At 36.6% G+C, this 12067-nt stretch overlaps 1 protein-coding gene across 1 annotated transcript; it reads left to right on the top strand.

Moving 5' to 3' along the window:
* Window positions 1-798: 798 nt before the first annotated feature.
* LOC138846440 (olfactory receptor 4A15-like) lies at window positions 799-1792 on the top strand. Its single transcript, XM_070062147.1, has one exon. It carries the CDS (start codon window positions 838-840, stop codon window positions 1789-1791), a length of 954 nt encoding a protein of 317 aa, XP_069918248.1. The 5' UTR covers window positions 799-837; the 3' UTR covers window position 1792.
* The last annotated feature ends 10275 nt before the right edge of the window (window positions 1793-12067 follow it).

Here is a 12067-nt window from a genome sequence, read left to right as displayed (position 1 = left end):
TCATATGAAAAAAACTAAGTAGATAACAGCAACATCATCATCATCATTTAAAATGTTTATTTTTTAAAAAAATTAGTCAACATGCTATTCTTGCAAATTTTTATGGAGTACAGTGCACTCCTTAATATATATTTAATAATACATATTTATAGATGTATGCAAATACATTGAATAAACTAATAAACCAGTCACCTAGCCTTTATGTTTTCTTTTTATTTTGAGCCTAACAAATCCTCTCTTTCAGCTTTTTATGCAGTATATATCATGTGTTATTCCACCGTACTGTGGACCACTAGAAGTATTTTCTATCTGATGGTATTTTGGAATGTGGTTTTCAATCTCTATTTTTCCCTCCCACAAAACCCTTCCAGATCTCTATAAACCACTTCTAATTTCAAAACAATCACTTTTTTTCAGACATCCAAATGTAAGAGAGTACTTGTGATATTTGTCATTCTGTGTCTGGCTTATAACACATGAAATAATGATATTCAGTTACATGCTTTTTTGCTGGAAATCCTGACATTAAGAAAGCTACAATCTTGATGAGTATAGATTTTTTCTCAGATCTAGACAACCCACTTAAATCTACCAGCTAGAATATGAAAGTCTCATTATTTTGATAGAAATAAGAAATCTGTGAAAATGCATACAGTACTTATGGGAGGAGACTCTAAGCCCTAATATTCTAGAGAGCTACTCTCTGTGAGGCTCCAGAGTGGAATTGTTATGGAGTAAGGCACTACATTTTTGACATAGAGCTTGTGATCCTCCCAGGCTTATTGTTGTTCTCTTTGCAGGCTTTGATACCCGAGCTCAACACCTTCAGAACAATACATGGAAAATAGGAACAATGTGACTGAGTTTATCCTTCTGGGGCTCACGCAGAACCCAGAGTGGCAGAAAGTTCTATTTGTTATGTTTCTACTCATCTATGTTGTGACAGTTATGGGAAATCTTCTCATTGTGGTGACAATTATGTTCAGCCAGTCCCTGGGATCCCCCATGTACCTGTTCCTGGCTAATTTATCCTTTATGGATACTGTCTACTCTACAGCCATCGCTCCCAAAATGATTGTAGACTTGTTCTATGAGAAGAAGACCATTTCTTTCCAGGCATGTATGACTCAGGTTTTTCTTGGTCATTTATTTGCAGGTGCTGAAGTCATTCTTTTGGTGGAGATGGCCTATGACAGATATGTGGCCATCTGCAGACCTCTTCACTATCTGACCATCATGAATCGACGTGTGTGTGTTCTCATGCTGTTGGTGGCCTGGACTGTAGGATTCTTGCACTCATTGGTTCAATTTCTCTTTGTTTATCAGCTTCCTTACTGTGGCCCCAATGTCATTGATAACTTTGCATGTGATATGTATCCCTTGTTGAAACTTGCTTGCACTGATACCTACCTCATTGGACTTTGTATGATAGCTAATGGAGGCACAATTTGCACTGTCACCTTCTTCATTCTCTTAGTTTCCTATGGGGTCATATTACACTCCCTTAAATCTCATGGATTGGAAAGGAAACACAAAGCTCTCTACACCTGTGCATCCCACATCACTGTGGTTATTTTATTTTTTGTCCCTTGTATCTTTCTCTATGCTAGGCCCAGTTTGAACCTCCCCATTGATAAATACATAACTGTGGTTTTTACTTTCATAACTCCCATGTTGAACCCTTTCATCTATACTCTGAGGAATGCAGAAATGAAAAATGCTATGAGGAAACTTTGGAGTAAAAAAGTAACCACAGTGGGTAGCAGGCTGCATTTCACATACGGAGCATGATATTCAGTCCTCACAGAAACCAGAAAGACTCATTGTCCATGACTACAACTGTATTAGCTTTCCCTTTGTTTACATAGCCTAATATCCTGAAGCAGCCATATAAATTGTTTCTCTAAATGGGATATGTTATTTCCTTTAGAGCCCAAGAGGACTGCATGGGATCAATATCTTCTATGTGCAATTTTGTGTGAAAAATGTTTGGTGAAAAAAACTTTTGATTTATTTTCGAAAAGTTCTTGAAGTTTCTTTCTTTATAAAATTTTAATTTATTTTTAATTGACAAATAATCCTTGTAAATCCTTAAGTGATTCAATGTGATGTTTTGATCCATGTATATTTTATAGTAAATCAATTAAGCTAATTAAGATATTCATAACCAAAGTGATTTACCTGTCTTTCAAAAAGTTTTATTTTATTTATTTGAAAGACAGAGTGAAAGAGAGAGTGGGAGAGGCAGATAGAAAGACAAATTTTCCATCTGCTGGTTCATTTCCTAAATATCTGGGCAAGGATGAAGTCAGAAGCCTGGAACTCCATCTCAGTCTCATACGTGCATAGCAGGGACTTCAATACTTGGGCCATCTTCCCCTGTTTTCCCAAGTGCATTAGCAGTGAGCCGAATTGGAAGGAGGGCAGATGCAACTCCAACTGATGAACTGATATGGGTGCTGTGTTTCAAGTTTTGGCTTTGTCTGCTATGTCTCAACACTAGCCCCTAAAATTTCATTGTCATTTTAATGGTGAGAATGTGAAAAATCTCTTCCTGTTTTGAGCCATGTACCCATCTCACATATGACAAAAATGTTACCTAATATAACTTGACCAAGAGATTGATATCTTAAATTTAAAAATTTTGAAAGGTAATCTTGTGGTAAAATATATGACTTGATCAAATTAATTGATTTAAAGTTTCATTGCATTTGTTATAGCTGAGGATAAATCTGTAAGAAATGAATTTTTCATCTTTATATTACAGTGGAGTTCTTTACCACATAGAATATGATTGATTTTGTATATGCCCACCAAATTATGGACCTACAATGTGTTTGACCTTATGCTATATATCTAGAGCAATTGTCCTACTCCTACAGGTAGAATATGTGTCTAAGTCATTTAGATCACAGTGTAGCTCCTGAACATTCTTATGTTTAATTAAACTAGCTGGGGACAGGATTTTTTTTAGTTAATTTATTTTTTAAGAAATACTAATATCATAAGCATAGCTTTAGGAATATAGTTATTCTTTCCACTATACCTGCCCTCCCACTAATACTCTCCAACCTGACCTCCTCCCTCTCCAATTCCCAGTACCATTCTCCATTAAGATTCAGTGTCAATTAACTTTGTGAACAGAAGATCATCTCCATACTAAATAAAGATTTCAATAATTTTCACACACACACACACAAAACTGTTTGAGAACAAGTTTTAAAGTTAATTTTCATAGTGCAATTCATTAAGGACAGACTACTGCATGGAGTTTTAGTGCAGAGTGACTCCCGTTGTCAATTTAACAATCAACACTCTTATGTATGATGTCAGTGATCACCTGAGGCTCTTGACATGAGCTGCCTAGGCTTGGGAACTTTTTGAATCCACCAACTTTGTATGCAGACAAGGGCATAAGCAAAGTGGATATTCTCTCCTCCCTTCAGAGAAAAGTGCATCCTATTTGATAACAAATTCTTACCACTGGAGTCTCACAGAGATCCTTCATGTAGAACATTTTTTTGCCAAGTGTCATAGCTTTTCACGCCTGAAATATCCTCATGGGCTTTTCAGCCAAATCAGGATGTGTTTAAGAGCTGACTCTATGTTAAGTAAAGAGTTCAACAAATAGTATGAAGAAAACACACACACACACACACACAAAGAGAAGATGTTCCTCAACAACAGTCAAGACAAGGACAGCTCAAGTTACCCCTTGTCAAGGTGTGAATTCACTTCTACAGATTTTCTTTTAGGTGCTCTAGTAGTTCTCACAGACCAGGGAGCAAATATGGTATTTGTCCTTTTGGAATTGGCTTATTTCACTAAGTATGATGTTTTCCCAATTTATTCATTTTGTAGCAAATGACAGAATTTCATTTTTTTTAACCATTGTGTAGTATTCCTAGTGTATATATCCAATAATTTCTTTATTCAGTCTTTGGTTGATGGGCCTTTAGGTTGATTCCATATCTCAGCTATTTTGAAATTAACTACAAAAATACGGGAGTGCAGACAACTTTATATTTACTGATTTCATTACCCTTGGGTAAGTTCCCAGCAGTGGTATGGCTGGTTCATATTGTAGGTCTCTATCCAGATTTCTGAGGCATCTCCATGCTGTCTTCCATGGTGGCTTTATCAGTTTGCATTTCCACTAGCAGTGGATTAAGATATCTTTTCCCCACATCCTCTAACATCAACTGTTGTTTGTTGATTTCTGTATGTAAGCCATTTTAACTGGGCAGAGATGAAACCTCATTGTGGTTTTGATTTGCATTTCCCTGACAACTGGTGATCCTGAGCATTTTTCCATGTGTCTGTTGGCCATTTGAATTTCTTTTTTTGAAAAATGTCTGTTTAAGTCCTTTGCCAATCTCTTGGTTATTTGTTTTGTTGTTGTGGAGTTTCCTGTCCTATTTGAGGATTCTGTTTATTAATCTTTTATCAGTTGCATTGCTTGCAAATAATTTCTCCCATTCTGTCAATTACTTCTTCACTTCCCTGAGGTTTTTTTTTTTTTTTTTTTTTTTTCAGTACAGAAACTTCTCAATTTGATGTAATCACATTTGTTAATGTTGGATTTGACTATCTGTGCCTCTGGGATCTTTTCCAAGAACTCTTTGCCTGTGCCATGGATTGCAGAGTATCCCCAAGGTTCTCTAATAATTTGAATATATCAGGTCATAGATTTAGATCTTTAATCCATTTTTAGTGGATTTTGTGTAAGATGTAAAGTAGAAGTCTTGCATCATACTTCTGCATGTGGAAATGCAGTTTTCACAGCACCATTTTTTGAAGAGACTCTCCTTGCTCCAGGGATTGGTTTTGGCTCTTTGGTCAAATATAAGTTGGTTGTAGATGCTTTGATTGATTTCTGGTGTTTCAATTTTTTTCCATCTGTCTATTCATCTGTTTTTGTATGAATATCAGCTTTTTTGAATATAACTGCTTTGCAGTATGACTAGAAACCTGGTGTTGTGATGCCTCTGACTTTTTTTTTTTTTTTGCACAAGATTGTTTTAGCTATTTGTGGTCTCCTGTGTTTCTGCTTCATTTTTCTATTTCTGAGAAGAATTTCTGGCATTTTGATGTGTATCACTTTGAATATGTAAATTGTTTTAAAAGAATGGATATTTTGATGATGTTGGTACTTGCAACCCATGAACATGGAATATTTTTCAAGTTTTTTGTATCTTCTATTTCTTTCTTTAAAATTTTGTAATTCTCCTCATAGAGCTTGTTGATCCTTGGTTAAAGTTATTCTGAAGTACTTGAGACTTTTTGTAGTTACTGTGAATGGTATTGATTTTAGAAGTTCATTTTCAGACATGTCTGCCTATATAAAGACTGTTGACTTTTGTGTTTTGACTTTATATCCTGTGGTGTCTATTGTTACATTCCCTTTTTCTTATCTAATTTCATTAATTTTGGTCTTCTCCTTTTTTTGGTTAGTTCTGCCAATGTTGTTTCATTTTTGTTTATTTTTTCAAAAAACAGTCTCTTCATTTTGCTGATCTTCTGTATTTTTTGGATTTAATTTGTTGATTTATTTTCTAATTTTAATTATTTCCTTTCTCCCACTAGTTTTGGGTTTGGTTTGCTGTAGTTTTTCTAGATCCTTGAGGTGCATTGATAGCTCATTTTTTGGTTTCTTTCCAATTTCTTGACGTAGGCACCTATTGCTATAAACTCTCCTCTTAACACTGCTTTTGTTGTATCTCATAAGTTTTGATATGTTGTGTTGTTATCCTCATTTACTTCCAGAAAGTTTCTGATTTCCCTTTTGATTTATTCCAAGACTTACCATTCATTCAGGAGCATGTTGTTCAGTCTCCATGTGTTTGTATATGCTCTAGAGATTCCTGACATGCTGATTTCCAGCTTTATTCCATTGTGGTCTGAGAAGATGCATGATATGATTTTGATTTTTTTGAATTTGCTGAGACTTGCTTTTTGGCCTATTGTGTGGTCAGCCCTAGAGTAGGTTCCATGTACTGCTGAGAAGAATGTGTATTCTTCAAGTGTAGGTTGAAAAGTTCTGTAGATACCTGTTAGATCCATTTGGGGTATAGTGTCGATTAAATCTGCTGTTACCTTAGTTATCTTCTGTTTGGTTGATCTGTCTATTTCTGAAAGTGGAGTATTGAAGTCCCCCAGTACTATTTTATTGGAGTCTAAGTCTCCCTTTAAGCAATCCTGTATAACAACAACAAAAAACTGGAGGCAGCACAATACCAGATTTCAGGACATACTACAGGGCAGTTGTAATCAAAACAGCATGGTACTGGTACAGAAACAGATGGATAGAACAATGGAACAGAATAGAAACACCAGAAATCAATCCAAAAATCTACAGCCAACTTATTTTTGATCAGGGATCTAAAACCAACTCCTGGAGCAAAGAACAGTTTATTCAACAAATGGTGCTGGGAAAACTGGATTTCCACGTGCAGAATCATGAAGCAAGACCCCTACCTTACACCATACATAAAAATCCACTCAAAATGGATTAAAGATCTAAATCTTTGTAGATTCTGGTTATCAACCCTCTATCAGTTGCATAGTTTGCAAATATATTTTCCCATTCTGTTGGTTGTCTCTTCACTTTCCTGACTGTTTCTTTTGCAGTACAGAAACTTCTCAATTTGATGCAATCCCAAATGTTAATTTTGGCTTTGACTGCCTGTGCTTCTGGGGTGTTTTCCAAGAAGTCATTGCCGGTACCTATATCTTGCAGGGTTTTTCCAAGGCTCTGTAATAATTTGATGGTGTCAGGTAGTAGATTTAAGTCTTTACTCCATGTTGAGTGAATTTTTGTGTAAGGTGAGAGGTAGGGGTCTTGCTTCATGATTCTGCACATGGAAATCATATTTTCCCAGCACCATTTATTGATTAGACTGTCCTTACTCCAGGGATTGGTTTTGGATCCTTGATCAAGTATGAGTTGGCTGTAGCTGTTTGGATTGATTTCTGGTGTTTCAATTCTGTTCCATTGGTCTATCCATCTGTTTCTGTACCAGTACCATGCTGCTTTGATTACAACTGCACTGTAGTATGTCCTGAAATCTGGTATTGTGATGCCTACAGCTTTGTTTTTGTTGTACAAGATCAAGAAACTCCACAACATCAAAACAAACAACCCACTTAAGAGATGGGCCAAGGACCTCAATAGACATTTTACAAAAGAGGAAATCCAAATGGCCAACAGAAACATGAAAAAATGTTCCAGATCACTAGCAATCAGGGAAATGCAAATCAAAACCACAATGAGGTTTCACCTCACCCCGGTTAGAATGGCTCACATGCAGAAATCTACCAACAACAGATGCTGCAGAGGATCTGGGGAAAAAGGGACACTAAACCACTGTTGGTGGGAATGCAAATTGGTTAAGCCACTATGGAAGTCAGTTTGGATATTCCTCAGAAACCTGATTATAACCCTACCATTCAACCCAGCCATCCCACTCCTTGGAATTTACCCAAAGGAAATGAAATTGGCAGACAAATAAGCTGTCTGCACATTAATGTTTATTGCAGGTCACTTCACAATAGCTAAGACCTGTAAGCAACCCAAATGCCCATAAACAGTAGATGGGATAAAGAAATTATGGGACATGTACTCTATAGAATACTATACAGCAGTCAAAAACAACGAAACCTGGTCATTTGCAACAAGATAGAGGAATTTGGAAAACATCTTGCTGAGTGAATGAAGCCAGTCCCAAAGGAACAAATATCATGTGTTCTCCCTGAAGGCGACAACTAACTGAGCACCAAAGGGGAAACTTGTTGAAATGAAATGGACACTATGAGAAACAGTGACTTGATCAGCTCTTGTCCTGACGGTTGATGGACAATGTAATACTTTATCCATTTTAGTGTTTTTTTGTTCTATTACCATTGGTTGATCTCTGTAATTAACACACAATTATTCTTAGGTGTTTAAATTTTAACTGAAAAGTGATCCCTGTTAGGAATTTGGAAAACATTATGCTGAGTGAAATAAGCCAATCCCAAAGGGACAAATACCACTTGTTCTCCCTGATAGGTGACAGCTAACTGAGCACCAAAAAGGAAACCTGTTAAAGTGAAATGAACACTATGAGAAACGGTGACTTGATCAGCCCTCACCCTGACTGTTGATGAGCAACTTGATATGTTATCCCTCTTAGTATTTTGTTTGTTTGTTCTACTTAATACTTTTGGTTGAATAGTGTAATCAATACACAATTCTTCTTAAGTGGTGAAACTTAACTGAAAAGTGATCACTGTTAAATATAAGAGTGGGAATAAGAGAGGGAAGAGATGTGCAATTCGGGACATGCTCAAGCTGACTTACCTCAAACGGTAGAGTTAGAAACATACCAGGGGATTCCAATTCAATCCCATCAAGGTGGCATGTACCAATGCCATCTCACTAGTCCCAGTGATCAATTTCTGTTCACAATTGATCATAATGATAGGACTAAGAACCAAAGGGATCACAGAAACAAGAATAGTGTCTGCAAATACTAGCTGATAGAATACAAAAGGGAGAGAATGATCCAACATGGGAAGTGAGATACACAGCAGACCCATAGAATGGCAGATGTCCTAAACAACACTCTGGCCTCAGAATCAGCCCTTAAGGCATGCGGATCCGGCTGAAAAGCCCATGAGAGTATTTCAGGCATGGAAAGCCAAGACACTCTGCGGGAAAAAAAAAAAAAAAAAAAAAAAACAACAACAACAACAACAAAAAACTAGATGAAAGATCTCCACTAGTGTGATCCCGGTGGAAAGAATGGGTCATCAGAGAAGAAGGAGGTACCTTTCTCTGAAGGGAGGAGAGAACTTCCACTTTGACTATGACCTTGTCTATATGAGATAAGAGTCGGTGAACTCAAAAGGCTTCCATAGCCTTGGCAGCTCATGACAAGAGCTGAGGGTGATTACTGATGCCATAAACAAGAGTGTCAATTTGTTAAGTCAACAACAGGAGTCACTGTGCACTTACTCCTTATGTAGGATCTCCATCCTTAATGTGCTGTACATTGAGATTTAATGCTATAACTAGTACTCAAACAGTATTTTTCACTTTATGTTTCTGTGTGGGAGCAAACTGTTGAAATCTTTACTTAATGTAAACTGATCTTCTGTATATAAAGAGAAACGAAAATGAATCTTGATGTGAATGGAAGGGGAGAGGGAGTGGGGAAGGGGAGGGTTGCGGGTGGAGGTCCGTTATGGGGGGGAAGCCATTGTAATCCATAAGCTGTACTTTGGAAATTTATATTCATTAAATAAAAGTTTAAAAAATAAAATAAAAAAAATCTAAATCTATGACCCGACACCACCAAATTATTACAGAACATCAGAGAAACCCTGCAAAATATAGGCACAGGAAAAGACTTCTTGGAAAAAAACTAGCTGTTTTTAGTTAGTTGGCTTTTGACACAGGCAGTCAAAGCCAAATTAACAATTGGGATTATATCAAATTGAGAAGTTTCTGTACTGCAAAAGATAATCAGGAAGTGAATAGACAATTGACAGAATGGGAAACAATATTTGTAAATCATGCAACTGATAAAGGTATAATAACCAGAATCTACAAAGAGATCAAGTAACTCCACAATAGCAAAACAAACAACACACTTAAGAGATGGGCCAAGGACCGCAATAGACATTTTTCAAAAGAGAAAATCCAAATGGCCAACAGACACATGAAAAATTGTTCAGGATCACTAGACATCATGGAAATGCAGATCAAATCCACAATGAGGGTTCACCTCACCCCAGTTAGAATGGCTCACATTCAGAAATCAACTAACAACAGATGCTGGTGAGGATGTGGAGAAAAAGGGACACTAACCCACTGTTGGTGGGAATGCAAACTGGTAAAGCCACTATGGAAGTCAGTTTGGAAATTCCTCAGAAACCTGAATATACCCTACCATACAATCCAGCCATCCCACTCCTTGGAATTTACCCAAAGGTAATTAAATTGGCAAATAAAAGAGCTGTGCACCTCAGTGTTTATTGCAGCTCAATTCACAGTAGCTAATACATGGAATCAACACAAATGCCCATCAATAGAAGGCGGTATAAAGAAATTATGGGATATTTACTGTATAGAGTACTATACAGCAGTAAAAAAACCAATGAAATCTGGTCATTTGCAACAAAATGGAGGAATCTGGAACACATCATGCTGAGTGAATTAACCAGTCCCAAAGGGACAAATATCATATATTCTCCCTGATCGGTGACAACTAACTGAGCATCTAAAAGGAAACCTGTTGAAGTAAATGAACACTATGAGAAAAATGTCTTGATCAGCATTGTCCTGACTGTAGAGGAACAACTTACTATTGTATTACTTTTAGTAATTTTTTGGTATACTGAATACCATTGGTTGAAGTCATTACTTAACACATAATTATTCTTAGGCGTTTAAAATTAACTGAAAGGTCATCTCTGTTAAATATAAGAGTGGGAATAAGAGAAGGAGATGCACAGTTCAGCACATGCTCACTCAGACTTACCCCTAAAGGTAGAGCTAGAAACGTGCCAGGGGATTCCAATTCAATCCCATAAAGGTGGCATGTACCAATGCCATCTTACTTGTTAAAGTGATGAGTTTAAATTCATAATTGTTCAAAAACATAGGATTAAGTGTCAAGGGATTACATAAATATGACCAGTGTCTACTAATAATAATTGATAGAACTAAAAAGGAGAGAATGATCCTACGTGGGAAGCGGGATGCTCAGCAGACTCAGAATGACAAATGCCCTAAACAGTGCTCTGGCCTCAGAATCAGCCCTTAAATCATTCGGATCTGGATAAAAAGCCCTTAAGAGTTTCCCAGGCATGGAAAGCCAAGACACTCTGGCAAAAACAAACAAACAAACAAACAAAAAACAACTAAATGAAAGATCTCTGTGAGTGAGATTCCAGTGGAAAGAATGGGCCATCAAAGAAGGAGGTACCTTTCTCTGAAGGGAGAACTTCCACATTGACTATGACCTTGTCTAAATAAGATAGGAGTTGAGGGTCAGAGGGAGGTTATGGGGAAAAAGCCGCTATAATTCAAAAGTTGTACTTTGGAAATTTATATTTCTTAAATAAAAGTTGAAAAAACACCAAAAAAATTATCTCTGGAAACACATCTTTTCTTGAGATCTCCTTTTTGCTTCCTAATATTAGTATAGAAAGTATATTCGTTTGGTCAGTGTTTATGAAGATTTTTCCAAGATATTTCTATGTTCTTATGTTGTCAACTAAGATATTTCTCTCCTAAGGCTTTTACCATTGAGCTCTGCTTCTGAAAAAACAAAAAGTTGCTCAGTTTTTTTTTAAATTATTATGCAAATGAATTTAATTTCACCACATTCCTCTTTTTTTGTTTATTAAAGTATAGTTTTTATTCAGGTTGATTGACACCCAAAATTCCCCTTTACATTAGCCCTCATTACCCCCAGAATGTCCTTTTTCCATTACAGAGCTTTTCTCTTCTTCCTGAAGATCATTCTTTAGATTTCTGTCTGGTGGAATTTGATGCATCACACAGTTTTCCAAGTTTTCCCACTTAGTAAGAAAAATATCTGCATTTTGCCCTCATTTTTAAAGTTTTAAAGTTTATATATAATTCTGTGTTGATAGTCATTCTCATTTAGCATTGTGGAGGTCTTATTCCCTTATCTTATATGTGTCACTACTACTTTCAGAAATGATTTTAGCCTTTTTATTTTCCTAAATGCAATATGTTCATAAGACTTTCTTTTTTTAGTTTTACTATGCTGCCTCATATCTGTTTAACTGATTTATAGCTTAATGGTTTTCAACTGTTTCAGGAAAGTTTCACCCATATCTGTTTAATCATTTTGGCTACCCTATTCTCTGTCTATGTCTTTTTAAAATTATAATTGAATTAAATGTGACTTAGGGACTGGTGCTGTGGCTTGGCAGGTAAAGCACACTGTCTGTGGTTCTGGCAACCCTTATGGGTGCTGGTTGGAGTCCTGGCTGCTTTACTTGTGATGCAGCTCCCTGCTAATGGGCATGGGAAAGCAGTGGAAGATGG

This window comes from Oryctolagus cuniculus, chromosome 1, assembly GCF_964237555.1.
Source record: "Oryctolagus cuniculus chromosome 1, mOryCun1.1, whole genome shotgun sequence".
Lineage (NCBI taxonomy): Eukaryota > Metazoa > Chordata > Mammalia > Lagomorpha > Leporidae > Oryctolagus > Oryctolagus cuniculus.
The sequence above is the reverse complement of the archived record's forward strand: the minus strand, read 5'-3'. Positions and strand labels throughout refer to the sequence as shown.

Coding starts and splice junctions, on each gene's coding strand:
- LOC138846440 (XM_070062147.1), top strand. CDS start 838: ATGGAAAATAGGAACAATGTGACTGAGTTTATCCTTCTGGGGCTCACG.